The 17655-nt window shown below is 44.2% G+C and overlaps 2 protein-coding genes across 3 annotated transcripts; both read left to right on the forward strand.

Moving 5' to 3' along the window:
* Positions 1-9094: 9094 nt before the first annotated feature.
* On the forward strand, positions 9095-11504 carry LOC104441403 (60S ribosomal protein L11-1). The gene is made up of 5 exons (XM_010054546.3): positions 9095-9235; positions 9359-9466; positions 9597-9639; positions 10574-10769; positions 11158-11504. The coding sequence occupies exons 1-5, from the start codon at positions 9233-9235 to the stop codon at positions 11354-11356; spliced, it is 549 nt and encodes a 182-aa protein (XP_010052848.2). The 5' UTR covers positions 9095-9232; the 3' UTR covers positions 11357-11504.
* Positions 11505-12680: 1176 nt separating this feature from the next.
* Positions 12681-17384, forward strand: LOC104441410 (probable alpha,alpha-trehalose-phosphate synthase [UDP-forming] 7). 2 transcript variants are annotated; one of them, XM_039316224.1, is made up of 5 exons: positions 12681-12849; positions 12969-13117; positions 13844-15848; positions 16447-16720; positions 16847-17384. In XM_039316224.1, the coding sequence occupies exons 3-5, from the start codon at positions 13867-13869 to the stop codon at positions 17177-17179; spliced, it is 2589 nt and encodes an 862-aa protein (XP_039172158.1). In that variant the 5' UTR covers positions 12681-12849; positions 12969-13117; positions 13844-13866; the 3' UTR covers positions 17180-17384. The 2 variants fall into 2 exon arrangements, with proteins under 2 accessions (XP_039172158.1, XP_010052868.2); XM_010054566.3 differs by lacking the exon at positions 12681-12849 and having other exon boundaries at positions 12901-13117.
* The last annotated feature ends 271 nt before the right edge of the window (positions 17385-17655 follow it).

A 17655-nucleotide genomic window follows, 5' to 3' on the forward strand; every position in this document is an offset into this window, starting at 1 on the left:
GAAAGAAACAAGTGGCCTTACTAAGAATGATTAAAATACTTTATACTGAGAAAAAAATTCTCCTCCTTCGGTCACATGGTGAGTCTATATTGATGTAAGTAAATGATGGTTGGTATTACTTTACTAATGTTAAACATAAATAATATAATCCATAACACTTGAATTAGTAACTCATACCTAATGCTACAAAATCCTTGATTTGGTAAATTTAAACTCTATAATCATTGTAACTCAAAAAATATCCATTCCCCTTGACAACTAGGATGACGGTAAATTATCTATCGTTGCCATCCGCGAGCACATCAACATTTACTAATTTAATCAGATCAATGACAATCAAGGTCATAAAAATCATTCTTTGTATTTTCCATACCTTGCAAAATTTATGATCCAATTACTATTTCTACGCGTCCACTTGATTTCTAAGCCAAATGGTACTTAGCCTTATAAACTAAATATTATTATTGGACATGAAAACTCCTAATGTCACATAAATATTAATATGAAAAATCTGGATGTAACACCAAGTCCATTGAAGTTAGGATTCTCTTCCAGAACATATCAATGTCACTAAAGTCAGAATACTTTTCGAGAACATATTGAAGTCGATAGCATCAAAAGCATGATTGTTTTTTTTTACATCGTTGATGCCAATTGAATAGAAGTTGAAGTCCGTCAAAGATAATAAGTGCCTTAGAGTACACTCAAAGGGTTTAGTGGCGACAATACTTTCAAAGTTCAAATTGGACTTGATCCACCAAGAACTAACTTCGGCTAAGCAAGGTGGAAGGAAACATTCATCAGGAAAAACCTAGGAAAATACAACTGTATCCATCCTTGAAGAATCCACAAAGGCTCAAAGAAGGGATTATGATGCACACTAAAGAGGAAAGCTCGCATATCAAACAAGGCCCTATAAAATATGGCATACGCTATATTGATAATGATAAATGCTTTGGATGCAATTGAAGGAGGACGATAAAAGACATATCGTGAGGCCTATAAAGGAAGAAAGCAACATGTTCCTCGGAAGTAATTTCCCATCAGGTTTATCAAATTTGTCAAGAAAAACCTCATTTGTCAAGAAAAGCCTCATAGGAAGGTCAAGACAAGCTGAGCTATGAAAGTGTGGGCAAAGATTTACATCAAGTTTAGAATGTTCCTTAACAGGGCAAAACCGGTTAGAGCCAACACGTTCAATGAGGTAACAGTTATCAGTCCATTAGAAAGGAAAAAACAGCCACCAACGAGACAAGAAACGAGTACCAATGAAGTTGAGTTTAGTAGGATTAAAAAACAGGCAACAGAATTTCAAGGCCAACTCAATTTTAGCTTGGCGCCAGACTGGCCACGTCTCAAGCTTCAATTATCATCGAAGAATTGCTCATCAAAGGAAGAAAAGAGTTAAATAGATAGTTAGGGGCGGACTAAATGAGATCACAGATGAAATCACAGTTGATTAGGAGAAGATCAATATAATATCGAGAAAAACATTCAATGAACTTAGAAGGAGAAAGGAAGCGACTTGAAGTATGGGCCAAGGATCAACTAGTCATAAAGACAACTACAGGCAGCCATTACCTTCATAATGCCAAAGATCATTAAAGCGCCCTAAAAATGTACCAGGACGCGACAAAATTTAACGGAAGATCGAGTTCTTCTTGCCATAATCTCCTTTTATCGATCGCATCAAAAGAATGATCGTTTCTACCCAAGATTCGAGGTTGATCACCTCAATTCTGCGCTCCCCAGTTTGGTCTTACCCAAGGAATTCCTATGCTAGCGATGCAATTTCTCTTCTCAGCTCACACTGATCATCGAGGAGAAGCCGCTATCATTTGTCCCAATGAAGTGGGTTAGCACCATTTTGAGCCGATTCAATTTTATTACCTTCCATGAGGCTCCTGGAGTTATCGATGCTTTTGCCGACTAGTGAGACGAATACTGTCTCTTCCTATTTTCTTCGAGTGTTGAAGCAACAATATCCAAGATTTCCAAAAAAAGTATATACCCGGGAACTTCGAATCCCTCTTCCGAGCGAAATATGACACTGTTCACCAGAATACTCCTTCGATCATTCCCGGAGTTCTAGCCATTAGTTTGGCCTCAAATTTAGAGGACAGGTCCCTCTGACCTTCCTCTTGATACCCACCGAAGGAATTCCAGTGGGTAGACCTGCAACTCGAGATCTCCCCTTCCTTAGGTGTGTTCGCGAGTTCAGGCCTGTGTTCTGGTGTTTCGGTTGCTGAGGGAGTTCCTGTGGTTGTATTGAGCTCAAATTTGGAGGGTGAGGTCGCCTTGCACCCCTTTCCATTCCCACCGAACCGTTTTGCAGCAGGTGGCCTTCAAGTCCGGACCTAGCCACTTCAGCAGGGTTTCTCTCTCGGGTGTACCTGTTCCTGGTTCGTGCATTCTCGTGCTCCTGGCCCAGGGTCTGTTGACCGGTGGTTGCGGCCGTTACTCGGTGGAAAGTGGCGCCTTCCACCCCTCTTTGAAACCCCATTTCGTTGACCCTGGTATGTCCTTCCCTCTCGGTTCGCATGGCTTCGTTGGTTAGGGTTTTCGCCTGCTGATCTGCTGAGAAGTTGATGTCTGGGTTGGATTGTGAGGGGGATAACCCCCATATTGCGGATGAGGGGATGGATTCCCATGGGAAATCCCCTTTGATTGGGGATGAAGGCCCCTCTTCGACCTTGCCTTCGGATTCTCGTAATGCTGTTACTGCTCCTTCTAATGGAAAAGTCCAGCGACCATCCCAAGCGTCTGCAGATGTGCGGCCTATGAACAGGGAAGGTCAAGTTCAAAGAGGCCTACTGGCTAAGTAATGCAAGGAATCCTCAGCGAAGTCTTGGGTGGCTGTGGCTCGGACGGTTGCAAAAGGGCTATGACTTGATTTATACACCACCTACTTTAGTAAACAATAAGCTGTCATTGAAATCACGAGATCAGGACTTAGAAGCTGTTGATCCGAAGATGCATCGGTGCCTTATGGGTCATTTTATTGGCCGTAAGTTACCATTTAGAGTTGTGGAAGAAGCTATTAAGAAGCTATGGGGCCGAACTTGTTCGAAGTTATGTCGAACAGCAAGGGGACCGTATATGTTCCACATTCCGGATGCAGAGACTTTCGGGAATGTCCTCGAAGGTGGCCGTGTCACGGTTGCTAATGTTCCCCTCATCTTTCGAGTGGACTCTAGGTCTTGAGCTAAGGAAGGAAAACCATCCACCGTCCCTGTATGGATTCATTGTCCAATTTACCTTTCCCTGTTGGTCGGCTCAATTCATAGGAAAGGTTGCAAGTGCGGTTGGTAAACTGTTTATGTTGATGCCAGAACCGAACAACTTAAGAGCCTCTCTTTCGCTCGAGTTTGTGTTGAAACGAAACAAACCGGACCTTTGATGAGGTGATAGAGACAACTTACAATGGTGAAAAATGTGAGATAGGAGTTGAGTTTGAATGGAAACCTTCGGCTTGCGCTATTTGTGGTGTCTTCGGGCATAATTGTGCAGGGAAAATTTTTCCAAAAGCCAAGGATTCTGCTGCTGTGGCAGCTCATCCTGTTGTTGAGGCGCGGCCTCGTTCGTGTAGAGGGAAGTTCACAGCGGATCAATGAGGACCCGAGGTCTTTAGCGGTTCGCACATGACTTCTGTGGAGGGCAATATAGTGCTGTAAAGGAAACAACCCAGTTTGCGAGCTTGTGCAACGGGAGGCGATGGACCTCGAATCTCGGACTTTTGGGGGTGACTCCTGGTGTCTTGGAATCTCATAAAGGCGATAGCCTACGGGCTGATCCGATTGTGTTACCTCCCCGTCTCGACCTGAGAGGCCGGTGGAATCGGGTAAAACCGAAGAAGAAGAAGCAACAGTTCTCGGTAGATGCAGCCTCATTTGAGTTGTCCCCGCCGGGTGATGGGGGCAACTCCTAAATCCGAAGGAACCTAGGCCTTGAGTACGTGCGGCAAAAGAAATACCCCAATCGACCCTCGAAAGTTGTGGGCAAGGATGGCACCGGCCGTTCCTCACGAGCTGCGAGGTGATGTTGATCATTCCCTTCTTGCTCCTTCTCCCACTCGGGAAGATGAGATTTGCGATTTCTCCCCTGGAGAAGATGCGGTGCGGTCAAGTGTTAAAGCTCCTCGGCTCTTGCGGAGGGATCCATCCAGAGCGGCTATTACGAGATTCGCCACGATCCCCCGACTTGTTACAATAGGAGACTTCAAAGGCGACTAAGTCAAGTCGCAAAGCCCTTTTAAGTAGGTTCTCTCATCCCTTTTTTGATGTTGTTTGGATTACGGAATGTGAGAGGAATCATGGACCGTGCGAAGGGCCGAGGTTAGGAAGCTTGTTGCTGTAAATAAGTTGAGCCTTATTGGCCTTTTTGAGACGAAAGTCCGGAGCGACTTTTTGATTCTATTTCATCCTCTATTCTAAGAGGATGGCGTTGGGCTTGCTAATTATGACTATGCTCCTAGAGGTAGAATCTGGATTGGATGGAACCCAACTTCCGTTGATTTTGATGTGATATCCCTTAATGACCAAGCCATCCATGGTCGTTTAAATATGAGTTCGTCCAACTTTTCTTGCTGCGTTTCTGCTATTTATGGTGAGCACACCTTTGTGCGTCGGAGGCCTCTTTGGGATGATCTTATCTTTTGTGATGAGCTCTTTCAAGATACTGCTTGGTTAGTTTGGGTGACTTTAATGCAATCAAAGATCCTTGGCCGCTTTGGTGGCTCTAATGCTTGGATCCCCTGTTTTGATGACTTCAAGCTTTGTCACGGATCAAACGGAACTTGAAGATCTCGGGTACTCGGGCCTCGATTCACATGGTCAACCTCGGTGGGAGAAGCCGGAAAGATGCGAAGATCGACGAGTTCTTGTGAACTCTAAGTGGAGGATGGACTTTTCTTATTCGGAGGCGTCCTTTCTCAACCCCGGAATTTCAGATCACACCCTATGGTTGTTAGGGTTGTTGATCCGCAGACCAAAGAGAAAGCCTTTTAAGTTTTTGATTTCTTGGTTGATCATCCGGATTTCCGGTCTACAATCTCTCATGCATGGAATAGTCGGGTTTGGGGTGTTAGATGTTTAGACTTGTTTCTAAGCTAAAGGTGGTGAAAGCCCGCTTAAAGGATCTTAATATGGAAGCCTTTTCGGATATCTCACAGAGAACCCTTCAAGCGAGGGAAAACTTGCGTTCTACTCGAGATGCTCCTTCGAGTCGGATCCCGAAAATATCCCGCTTGCCTGAACTTGAAAGAGGTCGGAGTGCGTTATTGACCTTCGTCGTCAAGAAGAATCATTTTACAAACAAAAATCCAGAATTAGATGGTTGAAGGAAGGTGAGCGTAATACAACATTCTTTCACAACTATGTCAAAGCTAGATGCCTCAACAACCGAATTCTCTCGGTTAAGGACTCTGCGAGTGTGGTTGTTTCGGATCTTTTTTGGTGCCTAAAACGGATCTCCTTGCCCGTCGGGTCAATTTGGCTAAACCAGATCTTCAAGAGCGACTTCTCTTATTCCGAGGCCACCGACGGAGGGCGGAGTATGTTCTCTAGCCTCACCGGTGTCTCGATTTGGAAATTAAGAATACTTTGTTCTCGCTAGCCAAAGGAAAGGCCCCGGTCCGGATGGTTTTACGGTAGAATTCTTCAAGAATATTTGGAATATTGTGGGATCCTTAGGTGAGGCGGTGCAAGATTTCTTCTCCTCAGGTTTTCTTCTAAAGGAAGTCAATGCGACTATCCTAGCTCTTATCCCTAAGGTGCCGAATGCTTGTGAAGTGAATGACTTTAGACCAATTGCATGCTGCAATACTTGTCTACAAGCTTATCACTAAAATATTGGCCAATCGAATAGCTTTTGTACTTGAGGATCTTATCGGTCCTACCCAAATGCATTCGTTAAAGGAAGAAGAATTAGGGATAATATCTTATTGGCCCAAGAGTTGTTTGAGTTTTCACCTTGACCCATATCTTCCAAGATGTGCGGTAAAGGTGGATTTCCGTAAGGCATATGATACCATTGATTGGGATTTCCTAGAGCTCACACTTACGGCTTTTCGGTTTCTCGGTGGATCATCACTTGGATTATGGCTTGTGTTCGTACACCCGGGTTCTCTATCTCTATTAATGGGGAGCTTCATGGCTTCTTCCGGGAGAGCGAGAGGTCTTAGGCGGGGGTGACCCAATGTCACCGTATCATTTACTTTAATCATGGAGATCTTCTCGGGCATTTTGAACCGAAGGTCCTCGGCCAAAAGGAGTTCAAATACTTGGAGATGTAAATCTTCCAAACTCACGCATCTGTTTTTGCGGACGATGTCTTTCTTTTTTGTCAAGCGGATTGGAAGTCGGCTACGATCCCGAAAAGAAGCCTCGACATTTTCTCTTCTTGGAGTGGACTTCTTCCTAACAAAGAAAAGAGCGACATTTTCCTTTCGGGAGGTGATCCTTCTCACGTAGCGAGAATCCTCCCGGGCCCAGATTCGGGAAGGAAAACTCCGGTTCGGTACCTTGGAGTGCCGATCATTTCTAAAAGGTTGAGCAAGGAGATTGTGTTCAGCTAATTGACCGCATCACCTCGCGGGTTCGCTCCGGTCTCACAGATTTCTCTCCTTTGCGGGGAGGCTCCGCCTTATAAGGTCGTGCTTCATGCAATTCAATCGTATTGGACTAGTGTTTTCACTTTGCCGGCTTCGGTAATCACCGGGATTGAGAATATTCTACGTAGATTTACGTGGAAAGGTACTTCTTTGGCCACGGGAGGTGTGAAAGTTGCTTGGGCGGATATTTGTTTGCCTAGGAGGAAGGGGGCTGGGTATTCGATCTATTAAGGATTGCAACAAGGCCTCAATGCTGAAATATATTTGGATTTTGTTCCGATAAGGAATCGTTGTGGTCTTATTGGATTCACTCCAACTTCTTAAAAAAGCATAACACGGGTTGCCCAGCTGAGCCTTCAATGTGTGCTTGGAGCTGGAAAAAAATTCTTCAATTAAGGGGCCCGTTCGGGCGGTCCTTTGGGTGGGAGGTCGGTAATGGCCACTCTATTTCCTTGTGGTTTGATAATTGGTTGCCCGGTGGCCCTCTCCATCTACGGGTTCTGAGCACTTTGTCTCTGATTCCGACATTCCTACTAAGGCGCTGTGGCGTTTCTCTATTCGCACCGGGCGGGTCTTGCAAACGGTGTCTGGAGGATCTTGGGTTTCTTTTCCATCTCTCTCGGCTAGTAATGATCGCTTTGTGTGGCATCAACATGCTTCGGGTTCTTTCTCGTGGCCTCGGCTTGGAATTTTATTAGAATTTCTAAAGCAAGAGTTCCGTGGACCTCTTTTTTGTGTGGGACAAGGACTTAGCCCCTCGGTTTCGGTTTCTTTTATGGCTCACCACTAAAGAGACGTTTGCCTACCGAGGCTTTTTGCTCTCTCATGGAAGAATTGACTATTCGGTGTGCACCTTTTGCAATTCTCAATGCCCGGACTCAATTGACCACTTGTACTTTGGCTGCAATTTTCCAGCAACTTTAGTTTACTTACAGGCTACGGATGCAATTTAATGTGGAGAAATGGCACTGGGGGAAGAAAACCTTGATTGGGCCGGAGGTTCCTTCTTTGGTAAGGACTTCTTTCATAGTCTCTCTCGGTATTCGTTTGGTGCTCTGTGCTATCTTATTTGGAAGAAAAGAAATGCCATGATTTTCCGAGGGGATTCGTTGGATATTCCCACTTTCAAGAACTGTTTGATTAGGATGGTTAAGGAAAAAGCCCTTACTTATAGAGATGTGCACGATACTCCAAGGAATCGGCGCCTTCGGAGAGGTTGGGGGATTCGACCCAGCCATCTTTGTGTAAGACTGCGGTTCTTTTGTTCTTCCGTTTTGCTTCCTTTTGATCCCCGTCTCGGCCGCTTCGGCCTTTGTGTTCCGCCTTGCACAATTGCTTCACGGCCGTCCTGAGGTTTATGGTTGAAGCGGTGGATGGGTAGTTCACGTGTCCCGCCTTGCGCTCTTCCCCTTCACTTCCCAGCGTCCTTGGTGGTTACGTGGCCAAGTTTTTGGCTGGGCGAGTTTGTTATAGTTAGTGCTTTTTGCCTTTTATGGCTTTTACGCGGCTCCCTTCCACTCTTGTGCTCTTGCATCTAGAGTGTAAGTTTTTGATGTGCCGTTTCTTTGTTCTTTTGTCCTAAGCTATCAATATATTCTTACCTTTACCAAAAAAAATATCCAAGATTACCAAATATTTCCCCTTAATGGCTCATCCGTTAATGCGACAACCTCAATATCCCGAGATGATCTAGTTAATTATTTCTTTTGCAAATGCTGATTTTTTTTTATAGGTAATTTGGAATGCCCTTCGTTACATAAGAAGAATAAAAGAAGTAAATACCAAATTCATTTTAGTCCTTAAACTTATGTTTGTTGTCCAATTGAGCCCTTCAAATTTTAAGCTTGTATAATTTGTGCAATCAAGTCCTTATGTCAATAACACTCTTCATCCCCTTGTTAGCACGCTAATTTTGGCATTGTCATTAATTAGAAAACCCAAAAAAATTCCATCATGTATTCACAAAAAAGAAAAATAAGAGAAGCTACGACATAGAGAGCAACAAATAAGTAAAGAGCGAATAGTGTTAGTGTTCATTTGAATGTCGAGAGGGCTACGATTCCCGAAGAGTTTAACCTCGATGTCTTGAGTTAGCCATTTCATTTAAGACTACAGCGAAACATCTCTTCCTTATTCATTTTTTGAAATTTTAAGTTGAATAAGAGGTGAAAGTTTAGTGATGGAAAATCAATAGATGTGTGACTTATTGATTGAATATGATTCATATGGTAAAATCATGTTGCATGACAGTCATAGACGACAAATAAAATACCACATGATGAGCACTGGATCGATCATTCTCTCAAACCCATCATTAACTTATATATATATGTGTATATAGTAGAACTGCTAGTACGTCGAAATCTCTTCGTGGCATTTTGCTTGTGCTAGGAAAATCTTCCGACAGCTTTCATGGGCCTAGGGAAAAAATCATGGGCCAGAAAATGGTCGTAGAAGCCCACTTAGGCATTGAAACTCTACAAGAGTCCTTCCACTGAAAACCCTAGAAGAGCTGAATTAGGGTTCCTGGCCATTCTCAGACGCCGTCTTGCTCTCCCCTTCCCCTCCATTCCCCTTCGCCGCCGCCGCCGCCGCCGCCGCCGCCGCCGGTGTGACGTTCCAATGGTGAGTCTCTCTCCTTTCTCGATCCAAGTTCAGACATTCATCTTTAGATGTCTGGTTGATAGTTGATACTGAGCAAGTTCTTGTCTTTCCTTGCGTTCCTCGAAAATGCCGGAATCGGAGCAGGCGTCGGAGAAGAAGCTGTCGAACCCCATGAGGGAAATCAAGGTCCAGAAGCTCGTCCTCAACATCTCCGTCGGCGAGAGCGGAGATCGCCTCACCAGGGCGGCCAAGGTAAATCGTCTCCGTTCGCGCGCACACCCGAGCGAACTTCCGTATCCGTCTGTTGCGGTTTTGGTTGGATTTTTATCATGAATAATCTGTCCGGTGCTGATTCGGGTTTTTGCCACTTGATGGGGCTCAGGTGTTGGAGCAGCTCAGCGGCCAGAGCCCTGTCTTCTCCAAAGGTTGGTGCTTTACCCCGATTCGCACTCGATTCGATTCGATTCGATTCGATTCGCCGTCATTTGTTTTTGCGTCTCTGATGTCGATTGTAGGAATTAGGGAAATTCGGGTCCAATGGATTTTTATTTTCTGTGGCATTGGTTAAGAGTTGATGTATTGAATTTTTGCGCTTGACTTGTGTTGAGCTGAATATTGACTTTGGGAAGGATGTAACAAGAGCTATCCTAAGTACAGATATATGTTGGGTGGACGCTCGCTGAAAATGCCCTTGACCAATCAGGATCAGTCGGGTCGGTTTTACTTTTGATTAACTTGAAGTTGGGCAAGGAGGGCATACGATAAGTCCTTTTATCCAAAGGGTGCCCCGGAGTTTTTCTTTGGTTTCATTGAGAATCTCTGAAAACAGAGAAAAAGTTTAGATTTTGCTGCTTCTGAGATTAGTTAATAGCTAAGGTTCTGAAGTAGAGGACTAGGAATGGGTTCCCAAGCATTAATGCAGTAGATTCGTCCCTTTTTGATGATGCAGATGTGTCATAGTTATAAATGTTTGGCTTGATAATACATGTAAATTTGCTCAGAAAGTCTTTAACAGCAAATGAGAGTTTAAAGAAATGCTGTTGTGTGATGAAATGGAGATCACTTGAACTGCAATGGAGGTTCTAAACTCCATGTTATAACTCCATTACACTGTCTTTGGTGTTATTACCCTTGGACCACTGTTTTTGGAGAGTGCAAGCACAGTAATTACCTAAATTTACAATGGTCTGTTTTTTCCCCAAATGTCCATGTTAATGCATGCATGCCATATATGAAATTAGTACACATTGTATGCAATAAGCTAATGGTCCTTTTATTGTGACCTTATGACTTGTTTTGTTGATTATGTGGAGTGTATTTTGATGTACATTTTCTGTTATCCGATGTTTTGTTCTGTAGCTAGGTACACTGTTCGTTCTTTTGGAATCAGGCGTAATGAGAAGATCGCATGCTACGTCACTGTCAGGGGTGAAAAGGCGATGCAGCTTCTGGAGAGTGGTTTGAAGGTGAAAGAATATGAGCTTCTGCGAAGGAACTTTAGTGACACTGGTTGCTTCGGTTTTGGTATCCAGGAGCACATTGATCTTGGTATTAAGTAAGTCAATCCAACCCACCTAATTTCGATTGGGAATTTTCATCTTCAACATCCTTGGAAGTGCGGCATAGTGCACGATTAACATCCCAGTTTGCATGAGACTTCCATCTCCTGAGTTGTCCTTATAGTAGCCTCTACTCAATAGTCGATTTTGGTCTGCCGGCGGCCAGTGAGTTCATTCAGTCTGTCAAGCACTCTCTGCATACTTCACTTGGTCAAGCATTACTTTGCCTCTCTAATTTTCTAAATAAAATGCTGAGGAAAACGTCAATAGCTGCTTTTATATCAGGATTACTTGTCGAAACTCTTGCTTTCCAGTTCTTTAACTTTCCATAATAATATAATTCATGCATTGTTTGCTGAACAATCGTGTTACCTTCTTTCCTAGGTATGACCCTTCGACTGGTATTTATGGAATGGATTTCTACATTGTGCTGGAACGGCCTGGTTACAGAGTTGGCCGTCGTCGGAGGTGCAAGGCTCGTGTCGGGATCCAGCACAGGGTCACCAAGGAGGACGCCATGAAGTGGTTCCAGGTTAAATACGAAGGTGTCATCCTTAACAAGTCCCAGAACATCACCGGCTAGGCTCTTAGATTCTGAGAAATCTCCTCGCCCCCTTTATTTGTTTGAGCTGCAAATTAGGATCTCATCTTCAGTTTTGCTCAGGAACAGGTTTTTTTTACATGTATCAGTTTTGCTCATGAAGAACATGTTTTTGTGCCCACCTCTTTCATTGCTTCATGCTCAGTTTTCGATGGTCTAAGTGGATCTCTTTGCGCAAAACTACAACCCGTGCCTTTGGCTAAAAATGGCCGAACGAACTATTTTTGCGTCGGGAACCCTAATCCGACCTGATCAATATGACCAAATCCCTTTTGATGAAGTGAACGAATCCCAGCATCCTCCCTACTAATATAACTTGGCTTAGGCCTGTTTGGGTTCAGCTTTCTTAAGGCCAAAGCCCTTAGGGAAAATAATTAGCATTTTGGAAATGTAAATCCATCGTTCATTTGCGATTGCCACTGCCTCCTGGTCTGGCTGTCCGGTTATTGGTTGGTGGTTAACCCACATCGAAGTTAATTGTTAGATTAAAAAAAAAAAAGAAAGCAAAAGTCCTTTGCAACTGTGGGTTTTATCAAATGGTATTTATATTAAATCAAATTTTCAATACTATTTGAGATTATAATTTATCAAACAATATAACATTTGGAAAAATCCTTTTACTTTAAAGGTATTTATATTTTGTTAAAGTCATTCTTTCAAAGTTGAATTAAACGGGCCAAACTATGGAGTGGATGCAACATTGCCTAAAGACGATTGTGGGTGCTGCACTTATGATGGCTGCATGTACATCCGCGATGAAATGTTCAATCCTTTCATTGATGGCTGAGTCTGCGGCTAAAAATTCCAGTGAACAGTTTAACGGGCATGGCTGCCAATGTTGATATATCGATCATCGCAAATTTACATTACTTCAGTATTTAATACAGGAACGGGTATATTGCTGTGCTGACAATTATTTGGTGAAAAATCTGGTGAAATTGCGACTGCCTACTCGATTCTCGGTGAACCGCCGCTCTTCCTTTTTGAAAATGGCGCAGCAGACCTCGCCCGATTTCCGGTCCCCGCCCCACCGACGGCCCGCCTCCCCTCCCCAACCCCCAGGGGTCCCACTCAGCGCGCACCCACTGGGGTGGCCCCCCACCCGTCCGTACATCCCCGCACCACCCCCGCGTGGGGCCCACCATGCGCGCGCCGCTCCACGTGTCGCTCGCGCGGGCGGGGCGTGCCTTTTCGCCGCACGAAGCCCCAAAAAAAAAAAAAAAAAACCTGGCATTCCCCGGAATGTCGGCTTCTCTCTCCTACAAAAGCCTTATCCGTTTCTCTCAGTCGCGAAGCGGAGGGAAGAGCTACAGCGACGGGGCGGTCACGTAAAAGGCCCAAAAAACCCCCGCGACCGTGTGTCACCCGCACGGGCGCAGGCAGACGATTATAATCATCGTACCCGATCCAATTCCGTCACGTGCCGAAAAAGGATCCCCAGTTACTCTAACACCGCATGCTGCCACGTTCCCCAGGTTCTTATTTATTCATTTTTTTTAGAAATATTATAAATTTGACCCGCCGGATTATCTCCGAAACTTTAGCATCTGTGAATCAACGAAAAGATTCATCTTCCTCCTTCCGTTTTTTGCAGGGGATAACACCACGTTAACTTCGTGGGACGAATCCCTCCGCGCGGCCCTAGAAGGTCTCCCCCGCCTCGTTCCCGCGAGCCCGGGCCATGCATTCGACGTTCTCGATTTCGGGAGATACTGCATCGTGAGGGAGAAAGATCCGGGCAGTGTGCGTTGAATTCCCTGTTCTTCCTTTTTGTTTATGAATTCCGTACGCAGATGATTGTCTTTGCATGACGATCGATGCGATCGGGGGCGTGGAATTTCTATTTCTTGGCAAGTGGGGCAATTCTTGTTCGTACGTTTTCTCACTGTAAAATGCAATGTGTGAGGTGGGTGGTTCTGCAGCTTCCGCCTTCTTGCTTGTTTCTATATAGATTTTGTACGGAGAGACGTTTGATCTCCAAATCGTGGTTTTGCATCCTCGCGGATCTGAACTTGACGAACAGGGTCATTGTCCTGCGTGTTCTTGATCTTCCTGTACGTTGACCAGGGGTTTCTAGGATGGATATTGTCGAGCCCGCATTGCTGTTTATGTTGATGTAGTGCATTGGTTTTGCGAAATGTTGCGATTTCTAGATTGGATTGGTGTAACCGAGAAGCTTTCCAATCGCCCACTTTGGGTTCTTGTCGATAGCTTCTTGGCATCTTGGTTTGTTGGAACTTCGGTCACTCTGGCGGATGTTCAGTAAGCATTTCTGTGAGATGATTTTAAAGTTGCGTGTTTTAGTTGGCGCAATTTAGCTACGCTCTTAAACAATGTTTGACACGTTTTATCTATATGAGTGTTTCAGTTTCCATCTGTCTCGCAAGTCAGGTGAAAAAGGCTTGGCTTTAGACCGTTATGTTCGCAATCACCCAACTTCTGATCAGACATTTTCTTTCTTATCATCAGCTGCTAAAGAAAAGGGCGACAAGATGATGTCACGGTCTTATACCAATCTCGTGGATTTAGCTACAGGGAATTTCCCAGCGATGGGAAGGGAAAAGAAGCGGTTTCCACGGACAATGACTGTCCCAGGGAATATTGCGGAGCTTGATGATGACCAAGCATATAGCGTGACATCTGAAAACCCCTCTTCTGTTACTTCTGATCGGATGATTATAGTAGGTAACCAGCTTCCGCTGAAAGCAACACGAAGGCCAGATGACACGGGATGGAGCTTTAGTTGGAATGAGGATTCTTTGCTCCTGCAGCTTAAGGATGGTTTTGCAGATGATATGGAGGTTTTCTACGTCGGTTTGTTGAAAGTCAGTGTCGATCCAAGTGAGCAGGACGATGTTTCTCAGACACTGTTGGAAAAATTTAAATGTGTCCCCACGTTTCTTCCGTCTGATATCTTGTCAAAATTCTATGATGGCTTCTGCAAGAGGCAGTTGTGGCCACTCTTTCATTACATGTTGCCCTTCTCAGCAGAAAGAGGGGGCCATTTTGATCGGTCCTCATGGGAAGCTTACATTTCTGCAAATAAGTTGTTTGCTCAGAAAGTGGTTGAGGTGTTAAATCCTGATGATGATTACATCTGGATACATGACTACCATTTGATGGTGCTGCCAACATTCTTGAGAAGGCGATTCAACCGTGTAAGAATGGGTTTTTTCCTTCACAGCCCGTTCCCCTCGTCTGAGATCTATAGGACACTCCCCGTGAGGGACGAGATACTGAAGGCTTTACTTAACTCTGATGTGATTGGGTTTCACACCTTTGATTATGCACGGCATTTTCTTTCTTGTTGCAGTAGGATGTTAGGTTTAGAGTACCAATCAAAGAGAGGTTACATAGGACTGGAGTACTATGGGAGGACTATTGGGATCAAGATTATGCCAGTTGGTGTTCATATGCGTCGTATGGAATCATTGATGAAGCAAGCAGAAGAGGAGCATGGGGTAGAGGAGCTGAGAGAGAAGTTTAATGGGAAAACAGTTTTGCTTGGTGTTGATGACCTGGATATTTTTAAAGGTGTCGACTTGAAAATTTTAGCAATGGAGCAGATGCTCAAGCAGCACCCAAAGTGGAAGGGAAAGGCAGTTCTGATCCAGATTGTTAATCCTGCAAGAGGGAGAGGAATAAACATAGATCAAGTAATGGCTGAAATACAAAAAAATTGCAGACGGATAAACAAGGAGTATGGCCAACCGGGTTATCAGCCAATCATCTTTATCAATAGGCCTGTTCTGGCGAGTGAAAGGGTTGCTTACTATAGCATTGCTGAGTGCGTTGTTGTCACAGCTTTAAGGGATGGAATGAACCTCACTCCTTATGAGTATGTCGCTTGCAGACAAGGATATTCTGATGCAGAGTCGTCTTTAAGTTTAGAAGGGCCTAAAAAGAGTATGTTGGTAATATCTGAATTTATTGGTTGCTCTCCATCGCTCAGTGGGGCAATTCGTGTCAATCCATGGAATGTTGAAGCCACTGCAGAGGCTATGAATGAGGCCATTGCAGCAAATGATTCTGAAAAGCAGTGGCGACATGAGAAGCATTATCGGTATGTTAGTAAGCATGATGTGGCTTACTGGTCCCGTAGCTTCTTGCAAGACATGGGGCGAATATGTGCTGAACATTTCAGGAAAAGATGCTGGGGGATTGGCTTTGGCTTTGGGTTCAGAGTTGTGGCACTTGATCCTAATTTCAGAAAGCTTTCAATAGCTACAATACTGTCAGATTACACCCGGGCAAAAGCTAGGGCCATATTGTTAGATTATGATGGCACAGTTAAGGCGCAGAGCTCTATTATGAACTCGCCAAGTAAAGACGTGGTATCAATTTTGAATACACTATGTGCTGACCCTAAGAATACAGTCTTTATTGTAAGTGGAAGAACCAAGGAAATCTTGAGCAAGTGGTTCTCTCCTTGTGAAAAGCTTGGTATTGCAGCAGAACATGGATACTTCCTGAGGTATGTTCCTTACCATCCTTCTGCTGTGTCCTTTCCCCTCTCAATTGTTACGAATTTACATGCAGAAACTTAGGTCCTCATTCTTGTCTTCTGTATATGTACCTGGATATAGTTTTATGTTTTGCTTCCAATGCACAGGTCCAGTATGTGACTTCACACTTTGGAAGTGCAAACTAACTTGCTGGATCTTAAGTATAAACCAGAATGCTGTTTTTGGTCAATTAACATGCCATATTTACCCAGTGGTGACTGCACTTTGTCGTTGAATTACCTACCCCTCCTTATCAATCCTTCATTGCATGATTAACGGGACAGATAGAACATTAGGAGTGTTAGTACCTGTAATCGGAAGGTACGAATGCATGCACGATACTCCTAGCATTGTTGATCTGCTCAGAAACTTCTGAAGTAGTTCTTTGTTTTGAGTTTCAATGTTGAAATGCAGGATGAACACTTCTTTTTGCCACTGGAAGCTTATGGGAAGGGGCTCTTTCTTAAGTTTCTATTCCCCTTGCCTCCAATCATTTTCTGTCGTTTTCCTTTTAATGTGCTAAACCATGAGTCTTCTATGTTAAATTGTTAATCTGCTGCATCCTAGGTGGTCACAAAAAGAAGAGTGGCAAGTCTGCAGTCAAAACTCAGACTTTGGGTGGATGCACATAACTGAACCTGTAATGCAACTATATACGGAAGCCACCGATGGTTCTTCAATCGAAGCCAAAGAGAGTGCTTTGGTATGGCAATACCGTGATGCGGACCTGGGATTTGGATCCTCTCAAGCCAAGGAAATGTTAGACCATCTCGAGAGTGTTTTAGCAAACGAGCCAGTGTCCGTGAAAAGTGGACATTTCATCGTGGAAGTCAAGCCCCAGGTAAAATAGTGGAATCTAGCTTTAGATTTTATAGTTCGTGTTTCTGTTCCAATTGTTCTTGTTGCCAACAGACCGTCAACCGACGAGCACTAGTGATAATTTTTTCCCCCTCCTTCTGATTTCCAGGGAGCTACTAAGGGCGCTGTAGCTGAAAAGGTATTCACAGCAATGGCTGAGAACGGAAAACAGGCTGACTTTGTTTTGTGCATTGGAGACGATCGATCAGACGAGGATATGTTCGAAATAATCAGCAGTGCGGTATCGAGAGATACTCTTTCCTCCAACACCGCAGTGTTTGCTTGCACGGTGGGTCAAAAGCCTAGCAAAGCCAGGTATTACTTAGATGACACATCTGAAGTGAGGAACATGCTAGAGTCTCTCGCCGAAGCTTCTGATTCTTCACCTACCCAAGAAGAAGAAGAGCAGGAGGGATTGCGGAGCCCCCGTCGAACTCGTTAGGATCTTCAATCATTTTTGCCACAAGTTTTTCTTTTTTTCTCCATTTGTAGCTCATTCTTTTCCCTTGCAAGACTAAATTAGGACAAATAAATTTTCTTATTGTCCTTTGTTAGAGGAATACGGCAAAAGACCAAAAAATTTGCAGAGATTGGACTTGGGTACTTGAATCGAAGGGAAATTACAAGAGAGCTGCACGTTAATGAAATTCGGCTGGTCCAAGACAAGGACTAAATCATCATATTCTCAGTGAGAAGCCAATTTTGTTGACCCATCAGACTCTTTTAGCTTCTCATGGCCTGCAACGGGGGAACTACCGCAGGTAATGATAGCTATTCCATGCTCATGTTGGTGCTTCTTATTGCTGAATCATGTGGTCAAGTGGAGGGAGTTATAGATATCCATGTGTTAGCACCGCCAAGCTTTTCCATCGCTCCGATCATCACAATTCCCACAGAAATCAATACTCAATGCAGTTG

The sequence above is a fragment of the Eucalyptus grandis genome, chromosome 1 (genome assembly GCF_016545825.1).
Source record: "Eucalyptus grandis isolate ANBG69807.140 chromosome 1, ASM1654582v1, whole genome shotgun sequence".
In the NCBI taxonomy this organism is placed as follows: Eukaryota; Viridiplantae; Streptophyta; class Magnoliopsida; order Myrtales; family Myrtaceae; genus Eucalyptus; species Eucalyptus grandis.

What these genes read in the sequence shown, in the direction of transcription:
- LOC104441403 (XM_010054546.3), top strand. An exon ending in GCCTCACCAGGGCGGCCAAG is followed by an intron (nt 9,467 to 9,596) that starts GTAAATCGTCTC and finishes GATGGGGCTCAG; the next exon opens with GTGTTGGAGCAGCTCAGCGG. An exon ending in CACATTGATCTTGGTATTAA is followed by an intron (nt 10,770 to 11,157) that starts GTAAGTCAATCC and finishes CTTCTTTCCTAG; the next exon opens with GTATGACCCTTCGACTGGTA.
- LOC104441410 (XM_039316224.1), top strand. Translation starts at nt 13,867, where the DNA reads ATGATGTCACGGTCTTATACCAATCTCGTGGATTTAGCTACAGGGAAT. An exon ending in GAACATGGATACTTCCTGAG is followed by an intron (nt 15,849 to 16,446) that starts GTATGTTCCTTA and finishes GCTGCATCCTAG; the next exon opens with GTGGTCACAAAAAGAAGAGT. An exon ending in TCGTGGAAGTCAAGCCCCAG is followed by an intron (nt 16,721 to 16,846) that starts GTAAAATAGTGG and finishes TCTGATTTCCAG; the next exon opens with GGAGCTACTAAGGGCGCTGT.